Source organism: Crocodylus porosus, unplaced genomic scaffold, assembly GCF_001723895.1.
Source record: "Crocodylus porosus isolate Cpor-Errol unplaced genomic scaffold, CroPor_comp1, whole genome shotgun sequence".
Taxonomy (NCBI): Eukaryota; Metazoa; Chordata; order Crocodylia; family Crocodylidae; genus Crocodylus; species Crocodylus porosus.
The window spans coordinates 16,337,961-16,354,636 of NW_017728926.1; the positions used below are offsets into that span (position 1 = coordinate 16,337,961).

At 49.7% G+C, this 16,676-nt stretch overlaps 1 protein-coding gene across 7 annotated transcripts in view; it reads right to left on the reverse strand.

The window, feature by feature from the left end:
- Positions 1-12,431: 12,431 nt before the first annotated feature.
- AGRN (agrin) overlaps positions 12,432-16,676 on the reverse strand; it is a 158,846-nt gene continuing 154,601 nt past the window's right edge. For 6 of the 7 annotated variants that reach the window (XM_019541616.1, XM_019541615.1, XM_019541611.1 and 3 more), the window contains 2 exons: positions 16,021-16,124; positions 12,432-14,110 (listed from right to left, as the gene is read on the reverse strand). In XM_019541616.1, the coding sequence (XP_019397161.1) occupies positions 13,953-14,110; positions 16,021-16,124 (262 nt within the window). In that variant the 3' untranslated portion in view covers positions 12,432-13,952. The remainder of the gene's footprint in view (positions 14,111-16,020; positions 16,125-16,676) is intronic. The other variant, XM_019541609.1, reaches the window with a different exon arrangement.

The window sequence follows — 16,676 nt, forward strand, 5'->3', positions numbered from 1 at the left end:
TGTGTGTGTATATGAGTGTGTGTGTGTGTAGTGTGTGTGTGTATATATCTATCTACCTATAACATGTGTGTGTGTATATGTGTGTGTGTGTGTGTCTATCTATCCACCTATAACGTGTGTGTATAGTGTGTGTGTGTATATATCTATCTACCTATAACGTGTGTGTATATATGTGTGTGTGTGCGCGTATATCTATCTACCTATAACGTGTGTATGTATATATACATACATACTCAAGCACACACAGAGATATATATATATGTGTTTGTGTGCAATATGTGTACGTAAATATATATACATAGATGTGTGTGTATGTATGTGAGTATATAGATGGATCTATTTATCTAGCTATATAAATAAAACGTGTGTGTGTATACATACACACTTGTGCACATATGGATATATATTTGTGTGGATATATACGTGTATGGATATCAAATATATATACACACATATGAATATATGTATATGTGGATATATATATGTATGGATACACATACACACACACGCAGATGTGTGTGTATATACATCAATTTTGATATATATGGATATACGGATGTATAAATGTGTGAATACATATTTGGAAGAGTGCGTGTGTGTGTGTGTAGACACACATCCATGTACATCTATAACCCCCCATGCTCAGCAGGAAATGCTCTGCGCTCCTCCCAATGGGTGCTGGGTGCTTTCCAGAGGCGGAGGCTTGCCCCGTACCGCACTTGCAAGTAAATACACTCCCTCAGGCAGAGCCCATGTCAGATATTCAGGCGACACTGTGAAATCAGTGCCTAACCTGGTGTCAGGTCACCATGGGATGTCAGCACCAAGTGTGCAGAAAACGAGCCTCTTGGCCAGCCACATGTCCCATGAATAAAATGAGGAGGTGACGAGCTTCACTAGAAGGGGCTGCGTCCATTGATTTCCATCCAATTGTCCTCCTTGTCTTGAGGCATCACGGAGCAGGCACGAGGATAATGAGCTGATCTGCTACTCAGGGTGGGAGACAAACCCTGCCCGCTCAGCTATACGCACAGGATACCCATGGCTCTTCTTATAACCCTGTCACCTAAGCATACCTTGTTCCCTCTGCCCGTAGGACACCCGACATGTCCTCACAGTTGCCTCTGGGCTCACTCCTGACTTCACTGGGGCTGCTTGCAAGATCTTGTGAGCCCAGAGAAAACCTGGAAACACCTCTGACAAAATGCACTGCCTCTTCCCCATGCAAAGATTTTAAGTCAGATCTGGCCCTTACGCACAGAAGGTTCTTGGGATCCTTCTGGGTGGACATTTCAGTAACTAAATGTGAAGCACTCTCTGTACCAGAGGGAAAGAAGCCAAAGAAACCTTCCTCCTCCCCCAGTTTAATCTATATCATCGCTCTGCTTGTCTTTAAACTTTCATAAGCTTTAAACTTTACCTGCATAATTGGTGTTTATGGCCTCTTATCAGAGGTTCTTGAAGTGCTTCCCAAACATTAATTACGGCTCAATAATTTCCGAGCCAGGAAAAGCATTTCCCCTTCTCCCTTTCAATGGCTTTCAGTAGTTTGCATTATTGTTGCTTAATGCAGTCTGATCTGCTGCTTACTTCTGTACACCGATACAAGACCTTTTGTATGTTCCTCTTCCCACCACCAAGGATACTGCTGAGAAGTCACTGGAGTGGATAGGGCTTATCTCATGGGTCCCTCTCTTCCACCCACCAGCAATCCCATTTGATCCAAGGGCCAAAACCACCATCTCACCTTTCGCTTTTTTTCCCTTCTCTGCTTTAATTGTTATGAATGAACATTAATATGAGGTTATCACTTAAAAAAAAAAAAAAAAAAAGCAGCATGTAATGACTAGATGCACCACCAAACATTTTAATTATCTAATTGGAGATGTCTAGAGGTTGGTGCTTTTGGCTTTTGTGGTCAGATGCCACAGTCATTCAATCCACTGCATTAACCATCATTAAATCAGGTTGTCAGGAACGAAAATTGTCTTCCAGTTAATGAACAGAGGGCAAAACTTGCCCACCTTGTGAGTAGAATACCAGGGAGATAACAGAAAGCTGTCAGCCATACTCGGACCAAGCCAAAGAGCTGGTATAAAGCTCACAGCTTTAATAGGCAAGTTGGAAGAATCGTTTTTCCAATGCCATCATTGGGGCATGTGGTAGAAACTGGTGTCTTCCATTCTGCAATATGGTAGCCTATACCAGTTTCTGTCATCAGGAGGCAAGATGGATAGCTGCCTTGCTCAGTCTTCCCCATCTCACTGAGGCTGGAGATGAGCAACTGGGCAGAAATGTAGGAGCAGACAAGGGGAGGCAAACTGGAAACTACTAAGCAGTTGCCTTCTGGGCCTGTAGAGTAGGGTTTATTGCATCGGTTTTGAGCAATGAGGGGGTGAGTGTGTGCATCAACCTCTGCTAGGACGGAGAGGTGGGGGCACACTGTGGTCTTGGTGCATTCCTGCGGCTGCTCGGTGATGGCACCAAGGTCACACTTGGAGAACCAGAGAGGACAGAAGCTTGTTGGCCTTGTCATAGCTCCTGTATCTGAGCCCCTTCACCTAGGTTCTCCACCTGGGATCTCTAATGACAGAAACAGGTTGCTAAACCAACCAGTGAATGGAGAAGAGAGCTAGGTGGTCTGTTCTAACACCCAATTGCTCTACAAACCAGAGTCTAAAAGGAGAGAGACCTCCAGACCAGCTGGCTGTTGGGGAGGCTGGACTCCCTCCGGTAGCAGCTGCTTCAGGGAGGGAGACTGGTGTCCCTGCAGTTCTGAGGGGCACCGGGCAGCACGTGACTATATCGGACCTCTGGGAGGTGAGAGAAGACCTGGCCACCACTGCAGCAGCGAACAGCAGAGCCTCAGTTTATAGAGCCAGAACATTTGGGCTGCATTCCCCACCCTGCCGTGTCATGTCTCCTCTCTACCATGCTGTTTTCTCTCCCTCGCTATGTCCATGTACACCATGGGTTCTTTAGGGCAGGGGATGGCTTTCGCTCTGGGTTTGTCCAGCAGAATGGGGCTATGATCTCATTCGAAGCCCCTGGGCACTCTTAGACCCTACGAGCCCATAGGCAGAGAGCATCTTTGATTTCACTTGCTAAAAAAAAATAATCTCAAAAGCAGTTAAAAGCACTTAAAATTTCAAAAGGCTGCTGTGATTACAAGGAAGTAGCCTTCTGTCTCAAATACCATCAGCTTCATTTTAAAGCGGGTTTGATCCCAGAGATGGACAGATGCAACCTGTTAGAAGACAAACGAAGGGGATACCAGACAGGGAATAGCTCTTTAGGGTCTACAGCAACTCAAAGTCCACTATCCATCTGTTCTGTACCTCTGTACATCTACTTCTATCCCACTGATACCTGGCCCTGGGGCCTGTTTGCAGCCCTGCTTACAGTAGAGCGAATCAGGTTTTAGTCTACAGAAGTCAAGGGAAATAAATGAGGCAAACTCAGACTCCCTAGGCTTGCCTACATGGGATAGTCAATGCGCTGTAGATTCACACCCTCATGTACTTCCCACTTTGTACAAGGTGTAGCTTACTTCACTTTGAAAGTGCGTTCCCACTTTCCGAAGAGTTAGTGTGGATTGATCAATGCACTATAAAATTGCATCTTACTTTTTTGTGCATTCACTTTGGGCAGTGAACCCTTCAAGCCCAGGTTCTCAAACATGGTTAGATGCTTTAACCTCTAAGCTTGTCTATCATTCAGGACCAATATATGATTTTCAGTGAGAGCTAATAGCACACCTCGGCTGTCCTGCTCCTATTCATACCTCCAGCTAATGCTAATTTAATAGATTTCATAGACATTAGGGCTGGAAGGGACCTCGGGAGATCATCGGGTCCAGCCCCCTGCCCCAGGGGCAGGAAGTCAGCTGGGGTCAAAGGATCCCAGCAAGATAAACAACCAAATGTTTCCTGAAAGTGTCCAGAGTAGGAGCTCGCACCACCTCTGGCGGCAGTTTGTTCCAGGCCTTGGGGACTTGGACAGTAAAGAAATTTTTCGTCGTGTCCAGCCTAAAATAGTCTTGCAGGAGTTTGTGACCATTAGTCCTTGTCGTTCCCTGGGGTGCTCTGGTGAGCAGGTGTTCCCCCATATCCTGATGTACACCCCTTATGTACATATAGGCTGCCACCATGTCCCCCATAGTTCACAGCTTCTCTTCATAAGACCTGTTCTCTCTAGCCCTCTGATCATGCATGTGGCTCTCCTCTGGACTCTTTTAAGTTTCTCCACATCCTTCCTAAATTGTGGAGCCCAGAATTGGATGCAGTACCTCAGCTGTGGCCTTACGAAGGCCGAGTACAGAAGGAGAACGACATCCTGGGTCTTGCCCGAGGTGCATCGGCAGATGCAAGCCAGAGTTTTGTTTGCTTTGCCAGCTGCGGTATCGCATTGGCAGCTTATATTCATCTTGTGGTCAATCATGACCCCTAAGTCTCTTTTGGTCATGGTGCTAGTGAGTCATTGCCGAGCCTGTAAGTGTGATGCGGGTTTGTAATCCCGAAGCGGAGCACGTTGTATTTTTCTGTATTAAATGCCATTGGGTTTTCATCCACCCACCTTGCAAGCCTATCAAGATCAGCCTGGATCACCAACCTATCCTCAAGTGTGGACGCTCTTCCTCAGAGTTTGCATCAGCAAACTTGACCAGTCAGCTTTTGACACCAGTGTCCAGATCGTTTATGAAGATATTACAGAGCAGAGCAGGTCCAAGAACAGAGCCGCGGGGGACGCCACTAGCCACCGAGGGCCACGTTGATTTGGTTCCCCCAACTACCGCTCTCAGGGTCTGACCTCAGAGCCAGTTCCCCAGCCACTGGACTGTGGAGTACTCGAGGCCGCAGTTGCCCAATTTTTCCATGAGGACATCATGGGACACCAGATCAAAGTCTTTTTTAAAGTCCAAATATATAACATCAACCTCTTCCCTTTTGTTCAGGTGATACGGCACCTAGTCATAGAAGAAAATGAGATTGGTCAAGCAAGACCTACCTGCAACAAACCCATGCTGGCTGTCCCTCTGGATGTTGCCTTCTGTTACCTTGTCAAGAATAGTTTCTTTGATAATTTTTTTCCAAAATCTTCACAGTGATTGAGGTCAAACTGATTGCCCTGTAGCTTCCTGGGTCTTCTTTCCTCCCTTTCTTGAAGATGGGCATCACATTGGCTCTCTTCCGATCTTCAGGTAAACGTCATCTGGGTGCCACGAGTTTTCGAATATCCTCGCCAGTGGCTGCATTATGAAGTCTGCCAGTTCCTTTAGTGCTCTTGGGTGCAACCAATCCGGACCAGCTGATTTATGGGGTCCGGCCTCTCGAGATGCACCATCAACGTGAAGGCTAGTGGGAGAGCTGTGTATGTCTTGAATTCAGTGGGTCTTTGTGTAGTTTCTCGTCACTCTCTCAGAAATGACTGGTGTCTCATTAATCTCAGTCCCGGTGGGGATGACTGAATAGGTCACGGAGGCCGAACGTCCCATCATGCCAAGAGAAGGTTCCTCTCCTTTGCCCCAGGCCAAATATGAGGGACAATTAGTTGGACACTGGGCCAGTCTCTAAGCTGGCTTAAATCAGCCTCAGTTGAACGAGGCTCCCATTGACCATCTAGCTCTTGGGAGGAACCGTGTGCGAACAGGGCCACATTTTACCACCTGCGGTGTAAGTCCAGGGGACTGTAATGGCGTTTCTTCAGCTTTACGCCGCTTTGTGCAAAGGCAGGGTCAAGCCCAGAGGAAGTGCTTGCATCTGGCACCTTTCGTGAGCACTTGGTAGGAAAACAAAGCCAGCTGTCTAAGGCAGAAGCAGCCAGAACATGATGGACCAACTCCCCTTCCCCCAGCCCGGGGCCCGCCCACAGCAGCACAAATAGCAGTTTTATGACTATAATAAGACACACTGAATTCCACGTCTATTCGGGGAATACCCAGAGCATTGGCTGCAGGAGCAAGCTCATTTTTCAGGAAGGAGGATCAGAGCATTGCATAGCTTTCCACCCTACTGTGGCCCTGGATTTGATGATGCGCAACAAGAACCCCAAAGGAGAGAGACACACCAGACACGGTAGCAACAGCAACAACAACAACAAGGCCCGTTGCTGTGTCGCCTTGTAACTGGGGCCTCCTTGTATCCAAGCACTGAGACTTCATTGTGAGCGACATGACTATGACTTTTCCATGGCTGATACAAGTCTGGTAGGGCCGAAGAGAGAACAAGAACCTTTCTATGGGCTTCCTGAATGGCCATAACCCGGTTTGAAAAAAGACCCTTACTCTAGAAAAGTCCCTGGGATGGTTACAAGAAGGAAAACTGTAGGGGACAGTGCTCATTCTCTACTGCTATTTTAGAGCAAGTCTTAGAGCAGTGATTCTCAACCTTTTTTAGACTCAAGACCCCGCTCAGAAAATGCCAGCTCATAGCTTTTACTGATTCCTCGACTATGGAAAATCAATAGACGAGTTCTTCTGTTGTGCGCAACTTGGACCACAACAGGTCAAAGCAGTTTTGACGTTGTAGATTCCTATCTGGAACCACTGGGCTTGTCTTGTGCACCGTGGGATGTGTGTTTGCACATCTACAGGTGCTAACATTACATGGCACCCAGCAACACCCTTGAAAGGATCTCACAAACCGCTGTCCTAGAGAACCATGGGCCCAGTGGCTGGTATAAACAACCCCCGAAGCCATCCGAGCTGCACCCTTTGACTCCAAAAGGGAACTTGGCCACTTAGATCATAGAGACCCTGATGTGCTCCCATCTCTACTGTGTTCTGCCAATGTAATTCAACGCCTTGGTGAATCAGGCCCTTTGATGGTAAGGTATTTGCAGTAGGCGCCTTCCCCTTTGTTGATGTTTATGCCGTGCCTGCCTTGCAGGAGATCCGGACCTGCTTGGGGCCTGCAACCATGGAATTTTTCCATGCTCAAAATCGCCAGGCTAAATTTCTGTCAGCCCCCGCTGATCTCACCCCTATTCAATTCCAATGGGTGGGAGGGTAGGACTGGCCATCTTGATCACAGTCCACCTGCTGCTGTTACTATCTCGGCTCTAGGGATTCCCCCGTGCAGGTCCCAGCCCCAGCAGCTCTTGAGGCAACTGCTCTGACGCATGCCAGAGAGGAACATCCTGTAGCCCCAGAATGGGGGAGCAGCTGCGCTGGCACATGCCTGGCATAACTGGAAGGCAGAAATGGGTCGGAGCAGGGGTTCGGCTCCTTAATCAGAAGCTGTGGAATCTGGCATTCAAGCCCAAGCCCAGCGGCATTTTGGTGCAGCTCGTTTAGCTGCAATGCAGACCTGGTGCAAAGCATTCATGGAGGGGCAGGTGAGCTGTTTGGGACCTGCTGACGTGCTGTCAGTTGGAGCAGCACGTGCAGCTTGGGCTGGGTTTAACAATGTGAATGGAAGCCAACACAAATCATACGTGTAGAGGACCCGTTTCCAAGGTGAAGCATCCAAGGAGAAATAAGCCAGGGGCTCAACGTTGCTCTTTTGGTCATTACCTGGGCAGCATCCTCTCCTCCATCTCTAGAGCATCTTCTGAGATGGGAGAACAGCGAGCAAGGTGCAGGCTGCTGTTAGACAGAGGAGGGAGGAGAGAGCTCTTGGCAACCCCACATCCAGGCTGGGCTCAACCACTGTAACTCAGCAAATAAGGGTCACAATGTCATTTAGGATCATGACCCCCCCTTATTCTGGAAAGGTGAAACGCAGCAGGATAAAACCAAACTTTCACCAAAAGGAGCATCATTGTCCCTGCCAACAACATTGGCCTATGCCTGGTGCTCTACACAGTTAGACAGAAAGCAGGGTAGGGTGGCCCCTAGAAATCAAGTCATTCAGAAAATTGTAAGCTTTCTTAGGCTGCAAGAGAACATGGAAAGCTTCTACATGCCTGCAATGATCTCCTGCACAGAAAGCAAATGGCTTGTATGACCCTAAGATCCTGGGCAGGAGTCATCAATACAAAGATGACAGTGAGGATAAGGCCTTTCATTCAGAAAAGCCTCAAGGAAATTATAAAAAAAAATATATTGCTTTCATTGCTGTAACACTTTCTCTCTCATTTCTGTCTCTCTCTTGCACACATGCAGCTGGTTCTGGGCTGGAATAAAATTGCCAATATTTTAAGCAGCAGCAGCAGCCTTTTACAAGGATGTCATTAATCCTGAAACCAGGGGCTTCCACCAACCCATAACTATGGGAGCAGTGTGAGAGGAGCCATCATTTGGGAATGAGATGATTGCTCCTTGAGCAGCAGCACTCAGCTCTGAAAGCACAGCCTCCTGCAAGGCCATCCTGGCCTGTTGCAGGGACAGGCACCGATCGTTATCCCTGCTTTGCTAGGCAGGTTTGGCAGTGCGGGGGGGTGAAGTGGCTGGTCTGAGGTCACAGCGAGTCACTGACAGAGAAGGGAATAAAGCCTCTGTCTCTTGATTCCTGGCTGCGTGCTCAACTCACTGGAGAGAGCATAAAAGTAAGCCAAGTAGTACAGAGCTTTGCCCTGCTGCCTGTGAGTGTTGGGCCATTGAGTCTAATTGTCACAGTCTGGTGACAGTGAATACCTGAGGATGCATGGGAAGGAGAAATGCTCCATAAATCCAATTTCCATATCTCCTCGCAGACCAACCCTCCCTCTAATCTAGCCACCCACCTTTTCCATTCAATAACATGGGGAACAGCAGAGTAGGGATGACTTCCCTCATCCTGGCTGAGCTCCCATGAATTGAGCAGCGGTGGAGGGGTGTACAGAAAGATCAGAAATACTCCGTCATCATCAGAAATACTCCTCATCTCCCATCTCAGAGATGCCTGTGCCTATCTGATCTGATGCCCTCCTCCAGGAACCTTTCACCTACAGGCTGCTGCTTTCTTTTGAGGCCAAGGATCTCAGGAATGCAAATATGGATAGGGTTGGGCAGGAGCAGGAGTGAGAGCTTTTCAGCCCCACATTTAAATATGCTGCAATGGAAGAGAGATTACGTGGCAAGCTGATACCTCTAGAGACAAGGACTACTGAAACCACGGCAAGCTCCATGGTAAATGCAAAGATGGGAAGGACTCATTCAAAATAGACATGCCCCTCACCCAAGGTGGCACAGGGGACAACACTGGCGGGGGCGGTGCAGGTTTGTTTCCAGGGCAGTCGGGAAGGAGTGCGAATTTGTTTGCCTTCCTGTTAGTCAAGCGGTTCCTGACTTAGCATCCACTCCTCTCGGCCACTGCAGCCTGCCACCGGCACCGCCAGGCAGATGGAGAAAAAAGAAGGAAAAAAGGCAGTATGGGCACCTTGCCAGCCCACAGAATAAGCCCGGTGCGTAGGGCCCTGCTTTGCTTTCTGGGCTAGAAGGTGGTGGTTTTTCTCTTGGAGCTTTGCAGCAGCTGGCTGAAACGCCCAGGAAAGGGGGACCGGCTTTGTGAGCTTTTGCCTGTTGCTGCATAATCCTGCACCAGGAGGCTGATCTGCAACAAAACGTGCCCCAGCGGTGAATTGTGTAACCTGTTGCTTAAAAAACACTAGCCCCATTGTTTGCCCTTAGAATTTGTAGGCATCTGGCTGTCCATTGAATATCTCACTTCCTCCCAAGTTGATGTGGATGCGTTAGACCCCAATCAAATGTCCGTCATCATCAGGTATCAATGACCTTAGCTTTCAAAACCAAGTTGCTTCCATGTCCTGCCGGGACATGGATTTGCTTTTTCACTCCACCTCGTTCTACAGATCATCAGCTTCTGTTTGAACTCAAATCTCCGCTTGCTACCTTCTTTATACATAGTGAGAGAGATCTGAGAACAGGCTTAAAATGACTCCAAAGAGGTGCAGCGGGTATCCTTGGCAGACAGGGCACCCACATACCGACCGTGGTAGGATGTGAGTAACCGCTAGCCATGTGGCATTTGCAATTATCCCATCACACTAGGGCTCTTTGCCTCACTGAGGATGAAAGCCAAGGTGCTAACAGCTGCTACCTTTGTGCAATCGTCCTGTGCTACCAGTAATTATGTTGCAGCATCCAGGGCTTTCCCGCATGGTGGAACATCGTCACAAAACCGTGGCACAAAGGCTGCAACACACTCGGCATTCGTGAGCTGCCCAGTGAATGAGAACTAAAGACTTGCTTCCAATTAAGGGTGGTCTTACAGGTTTCAAGGGCAGGACAGAGAAAGATGTTGCTAGGGGAGTTATGCCTTAATTGGACCATCCAGTCTATATGAGGTGGGGGTCACCATGCTCATATAGACTGGAAGCAAAGGGCAATGCGTTTTTCCGGCATTGTCACTAGGGCTCACATGGCTGCATCTTGGTCTGGCATGGTTAGAGGATGCCTTTCCATGGGAACCATTTCCAGCACATTCAAGATGCGATGCATTTAAGTAGTCAGGGTGGAGAGACTCAAACCAGATTAGGCAAGACGCTCTACAGTGTTTGAGGGCAGCCAATAGAAAGGGGTGTGGAAAGCAGGGAAAATATTGGTGTGGTTGAGCAGGTGGAAAAATTCAGCATGAGATCATCTGTCCCCAGGGCAGTGTAAGTGTTTGAGTCTTTGGCTTTTGGGTGCAGGCGGGGCTGGATACAGAGCGAGTTTCCTGAGCAGGGTAAATTGGGATAACAGGATACGGTGAGCTCGGCTGGACGGGGCGCGATCGATCATTTTGCCTCGGAGAGGAACAGCAAAGAAATGGTTTGGATTTTGGACAGCCCCCCCTCCCCGTGGTGTTACACCAATGTACGCCCACTGGCAGGTCTGGCGCGTGGAAGCAGAAGGCAGCCCTGTGCCCCGGAGAGAAACAGCAGCAGGTCCCTTTTAAACATGTTTAATTGTTTCCAAACTTTATTTCATGGTGATTGACGAAAGACACAAGTTAGTAATGGTTATATCATGCTGCTCCTCTACTGTGCATTGCCCTTCAGAAGTCATACAGCAGGTCACAATGATCATTACGTTACCCTAAAAAAAATGAAGCCACGTGGACAGACAAATTTAAAAAATAGCCAAAAAAAAAAAAAAAAAAGTTAAAAAAACAGGAACCCCCCCCCCAACCCAATCCCAAACATCCATGTCACTTTGTACATACGAGTTATAAATGCTGTTAAAAATAAAGCCCCAGTTAAGTGCATGGCCCCTTGGATGCGCTCCCAAATGCGCCGTTGGTTCAAGATGCTTGACAACAAGGACACAATGTTTTGTTTTAAGGCATCTCCAAGCCCCAGCAAAAGCAGACAGTGTTTTGTTTTGTTTCTTTTTTTATTATTATTATTATTACTATTATTTTTTTGCAGTAACCTTGGCTTCATTTTAGTGGCATTCTGGGAAATTTAGCAGCTTTCTCTGTGCATGTTTCTGCCTCCCCTGCATGGGGATCTTCAGCCCTCGGGATCCACTGATGAGCCTGCACTGTCCAGCTAGAACCTAAGTTTCAAACTACCGGCGGAGAGAGAGAGGGGTTTGGTTGTCTTTCTTCCCACCCTGAACCCCCGCAGTCCTTGTTAGCCACTGGCTACCTACACCGTGGGAATAAAGTACAGTAGTCAGTCTGCTTTACAACACGAGCACATTACTCTCCATCAGGAACCACAATATATTTACAGTATCCACTTAAAATGTGGTATCGCCACGCACGCACGCACGCGCACACACACGCACACCATACCGGAGTCTCCACCTTGTCTCTCAGGGGGCCTTAACCCAACTAAGTCACTAACCACCCTGGACAGCAACTGCTCAGGCATGGATTTCCATCGAGGACATGAAGGGCTTTTGAGCAGGGATGGAAATCTGATTTCTTTAAGCTAGATCTAGGAAAGTAAAGAGATGGAAACAGAAGACACCGAGAAGGGATATCAAAAAGCCCCCTCCTCCCCCCACCCCCAGCAAATGGATACCCCCATGCAGAAGAAGGCATCTCTGGAAGGTTTTGACACCCACTAGTCCAAGGCATCTGTGATGGCACGGGGTTTGGTGGCAGCAGGACAACCCGCGTACCTTCACTCCAAAAGAGAACAGTGGTTTTACCGGCGTGCTGCTCCCCTCCATCCCACCTGCCTTCAGCTCATGCCCTGAGGAAGGTGATTTTGGTTTTGTGGCTCACAACTTAGTTCACAGCTTTTGGTGGGAGTTGGGGCGGGGGGGGCAGCGGCAAGGCCAAAAAACTGGCTGTGAAACAGTCCCACTGGGTGCAGCTGGTTACTAACGTCAATTTGTAAAAGGGAGGACCCGTCACCTTAATGCCACAAGCTGCAGAACGTGGGCTTTTCATGTGATCAAGCCATGCCAACTGCCTTGCTCTGGGTGGAAAGGGGGATATAAGATACTAGAAAGCGCTGGCTGGTTCCTCCTATGGATAAGGAAGTGGACAATCCTTTGCAGGGACTCTAGCATCAGGGCCTTTTTTTCCTTAAGAAGAGAATCAGCATTCGCATACAAACATATATACGGATATATTTAATGGACTCTCTCTTGCACACACACACACGCACACGCACTGGGTTTGTAGGTGGCGTTACAGTATTTGCATCATAGTTTGCTTTTACAAGGAATGATTTGCAATGGGGGAGGAGGGGAACAAAATAGCATTTAAGAAAAGCCCACAAACCACCCTGCCTCCGTCTTTGTCTCCGGGCTGCACGGCAAGGCTCCAGCCCTGCCCCAGTGATGCTACTGTTCGTATTCCCGTAGTGCCGGGGAGGCTCTGAGCAGAGTCAGGGCCTGCAATTGTGCTGGCCATTGCCAAACCCATGTAGTCAATGGCTTTCATGGTGCTACCACAGAAGCAGAAATCCTTAGGACAGCTGGTCCAAAACCTCATCTCTGTATATGGAGGGCAGGCCATTCCAGGGGCTGGAAAAGGGGTGGGAGAGGCACAGAAGTGTGCTTCCAATGGATCCAAATGAAAACAAATCCCGGTCCTGTGCCTTCAGGTCTGGTTGACCTTCCCGGGAGATGGGGAGGGTGCCAGGGGCTCCGAACCCCAAAACATCCAGCGGCCTTTGCACTGGCTTGAGGGGAGGATGAGTTTTGGTAAACAACCAAGGCTCTTGGAAACAGCAGCAAAGCCAAGTGGGCAGATCTGGGACACGTCCGGCTAAAAATAAAGCCTGCAAATAGGTTTTGCAGCTGCTTCTGCATGTATCCAGGAGGAGGAGAGGGCTTAGCACGAAAAATAAAGATGATGCCACCTCTTTCTCGGCCAAATTAATAACAAAAAAAAAAAAAATCACCTTCGCACTGGCGAGTCGACAAGGAGATGCGAGGTGAGACAACCCTGGCTCCCCAGCCCACTGGGAGCTGGTTCGGGTCTCGCCTCCAGCCCCGACCGGAGGAAAGATGCACTTGCAATCCCTATGCACAGTTATGGAGAAAAAAATGGGGTGAATATGGAGCAGGGAAGAGGCCTGGGGAATGTCGGCCTGAAAAACCACTCAATCGCCCCGCTTAGGAGACAGCTCCTCCGTCAAGCCAGGGCTGAGGGATGCAGCGGTGTGGACATGGCGTGGAAGAGGAAAGCTGTGTCTCCGCAAAGGCCACGGGTCTTAGCAGCACCAGGATCCTTTCCTTTCCCCCTCAAGGGCGGGTGGGGGGGCAACCACCAGAGCAATAAAATAAGAAAGAAAAAAAAAAAATGCTTCAAGTATGACTGAGAAAACATGAATGGAAATTTCCAAGGCGGGATGCTACAGGGTGTGTGTTCCTTTCTCACTTCTCAGAGACTTGGTTCAGGGCTTGTTCTTTGTTGCTGCTGCTCACAGTCCGACCAGCCTGGATACACTGCAACCAAACAAATAACCGGAAAAAAAAAAAGGGGGGGGGGAAAAGTGTTTCTTCCCCCCTCGGTCCCCACCTCCCCCCCCAAAAAAATATAAAAAGCAATAAGTTTACAAAAATAGAAAATAATTACAGCAATAGGCAGGAGGGGGGAGGGGGTACGAAGGGTCCCTGGGGTCTATTTGGCCGAGCAGTGTAATATCGTGGGTTTGTTTAAAGCGTCCTCCACCAGGTGCAGTTCTTGGCGGTCGACTATCACGTCCCGTATGCAGCCGGTGAAGCCGGTGCTGTAGGCTTTGGGCAGCTTGTGAGCCACGTTGAGCTTCTCCATTCCCCCTGCAAGAGACGGGACAGGTCAGAGCGGGGAGCAAAGGATGGGGCTCTGGTCTGTCTAGATAGGCAGCGGCCCTGTTTCGCAGACGTGGGGTTTCCAGCCCCGTGCTCGTTCTGCCCCCCATCTCGCCCTGTCGGCGCCGGGTTAGACTACCGAGGGCTGCGACCCTCCTTAGGCAGGCTGGTCGCCGGGATGGCATTATGCGATGGCTGCATGAGAGTTTCCAAGTGTCAGTGTCCTCACGTTTTGGGGTTTCTATGTCCTGGAGGCTTGATGGAGGAGTCTGATTAAACTAAGACCTTTCTGGAGGCGAAGGCCCCAGTTAACACACTCGCGTATCTCCGCACCCACAATAGCCCTGTTGACGCTAATGAGACGACACGTAGCTCTATGCCTCGAGGACTGTGGGCTCAAATGCTCCTCTGGGAAAGGGGTGAGAAGTGCCCAGAGTCCTACCTTTTTTCCCAGTCCTCCCAGTCCAGAAACCCCTCACATTTATGTCCCACAGCAGGAAACATAAGGACACGCATCCTGACACGGGCTCGGGTAAGAGGGAAATAGTTCACAAGGCAGTATTTGAAACCTGGATGATTCTCCGCCTGGGTTGCTGCAGAAAAAGCCACTGTGACCAGGACTGCCGAGCTCCAGGCATGGCTGCTTCTGGCATCTGGGATGCCAACCTCCTCCTGCGGTCCCTACCACCCGGGTGCCCTGGATCCTGAATGAGGCACATGGGTCTTTTTAACCCAGACAGGGTCACCGGCATGGTGAGGTCCTGGCCAGGGCTGCCTGGGAGGTTGTGATCAAGCCGAGGGCAGAGCTCTGCTTTCAGAGGCATGTGTTACCTACAAAACCATGGTGCCTCCCTACATACAGCTTCAACTGCTGCACAAGCACAGGCCGGCTGGCAAAGGAAACCAAGCCCCTTTGTCGAGTGCTTGGCAGCAATGCATGGCTGGCAGCGCGCTCTCTGAGACTGTCCTTCGCTGCCTGCAGCCGAGAGCCCCTTGGGTGCACTTCTGGCTTGCTAGGTGCATACTAGATAATATGAGGGTTGGAAGGGACTGCAGGAGCTCATCTAATCCAACCCCCTGCTCCAAGCAGGACCAGCCCCAAATACATCATCCAAGGCTTTGTCTAGCTGGGTCTTAAAAACCTCCAAGGATGGAGATCCCACAGTCTCTGGGTAGCCTGTTCCAGTGCTTTACTACCCCCCTACTGAGAGAGTTTTTCCTAATATCTAACCTTGCTGCAACTTGAGCCCATTGCTCCTTGCTCTGTCATCTGCCACCCCTAGAACAGTCCAGCTCCATCCTCTTTGCACCCTACTCAAGGTAGCTGAAGGCTGCTATTAAATCCCCTCTCTGTCTTCTCTTCTCCAAACTAAATAAGCCCAGTTCCCTCGGCCTCTCCTCATCAGTCATGAGCCCCAGCCCCCTCACCATTTTTGTTGCCCTCCGCTGGACTCTCTCCAATGTGTCCACATCCTTTCTGTACTGGAGGGCTCAAAACTGGACGCAGTACTCCAGATGTGGCCTCACCATTGCCAGAGGGGAATAATCACTTCCCTCGATCTGCTGGCAACACTCCTACTAATGCAGCCCAATACGCCATTAGCCTTCTTTGCAACACGGACACACTTGGCTTATATTCAGCTTATTGTCCTCTGAAGCCCCCGGGTCCTTTTCTGCAGAGCTGCTGCTTACCTAGTCAGTCCCCAGCCTGGACCGGTGCATGACATTTGTTCCATCCTAAATGCAGGGCTTTATACTTCTCCTTATTGAACCTCATGAGATTTATTACTATCATGAGCTATCTTTGCAAAGAAGCGAGAATTGTATATCTCAGTCCCTTGGGGGAACGTAAATCCCTGAGACATGATGTTCCTTTTTCCTTCCCAGGTCCCACTTACCCAGCCAGAGGGCCCCGTCCGTGTCTAGCTGTGTTGCTCCAAGCGGGGACGAACCAGTGATGGGGGCTTCGTTGCCCACCTGCAAGGAGCCCTCTCTCTGCACTCTGTTCTCGGCAGAAAGAGAAGAAGGGAGAACAGAGCAGATTAATGCACCCAGCAAAGAGCCCCGGGATGGGCCTGGAGCAGAGCTCTGCTTAACACCAACTACAGAGGTTGCCCAAGGGGTCCGCTGATGAGCATCAGCCCCCCACTGCCCTGCTCCACCTTAAAGCACCTTGCTCCTGGCCTCTCTTCTGGGCGTTGACACACCGCAGGGATCCATGCCAGCGGCCACTGCTTCCTCCTGCTCCCTCTGGACTCATCAGCAGAAACCACTGGCATCCCAGCCACGCGAGGAGCTCACCACTCCCCGCTCCACCAAGATAAATAAAAACCACCCAGGCGGGGGACGGCGCGGGCCCAGCGCAAGCAGAATGTCAAGCTCTTGGGCGGCCCAAAGAAAGGGCACAGACTGTCAGCACCTCCTGGGGCCTGCCCCTTCGACATATCCTGGCACCGGGGGCAGGCAAGTCGAGGCACACGCTCTCCAACGCTGCATTGCCCAAATGCCACTCCTCTATTATTATCTGCAGGGCTCAGTGACCCTCAGGGACTGG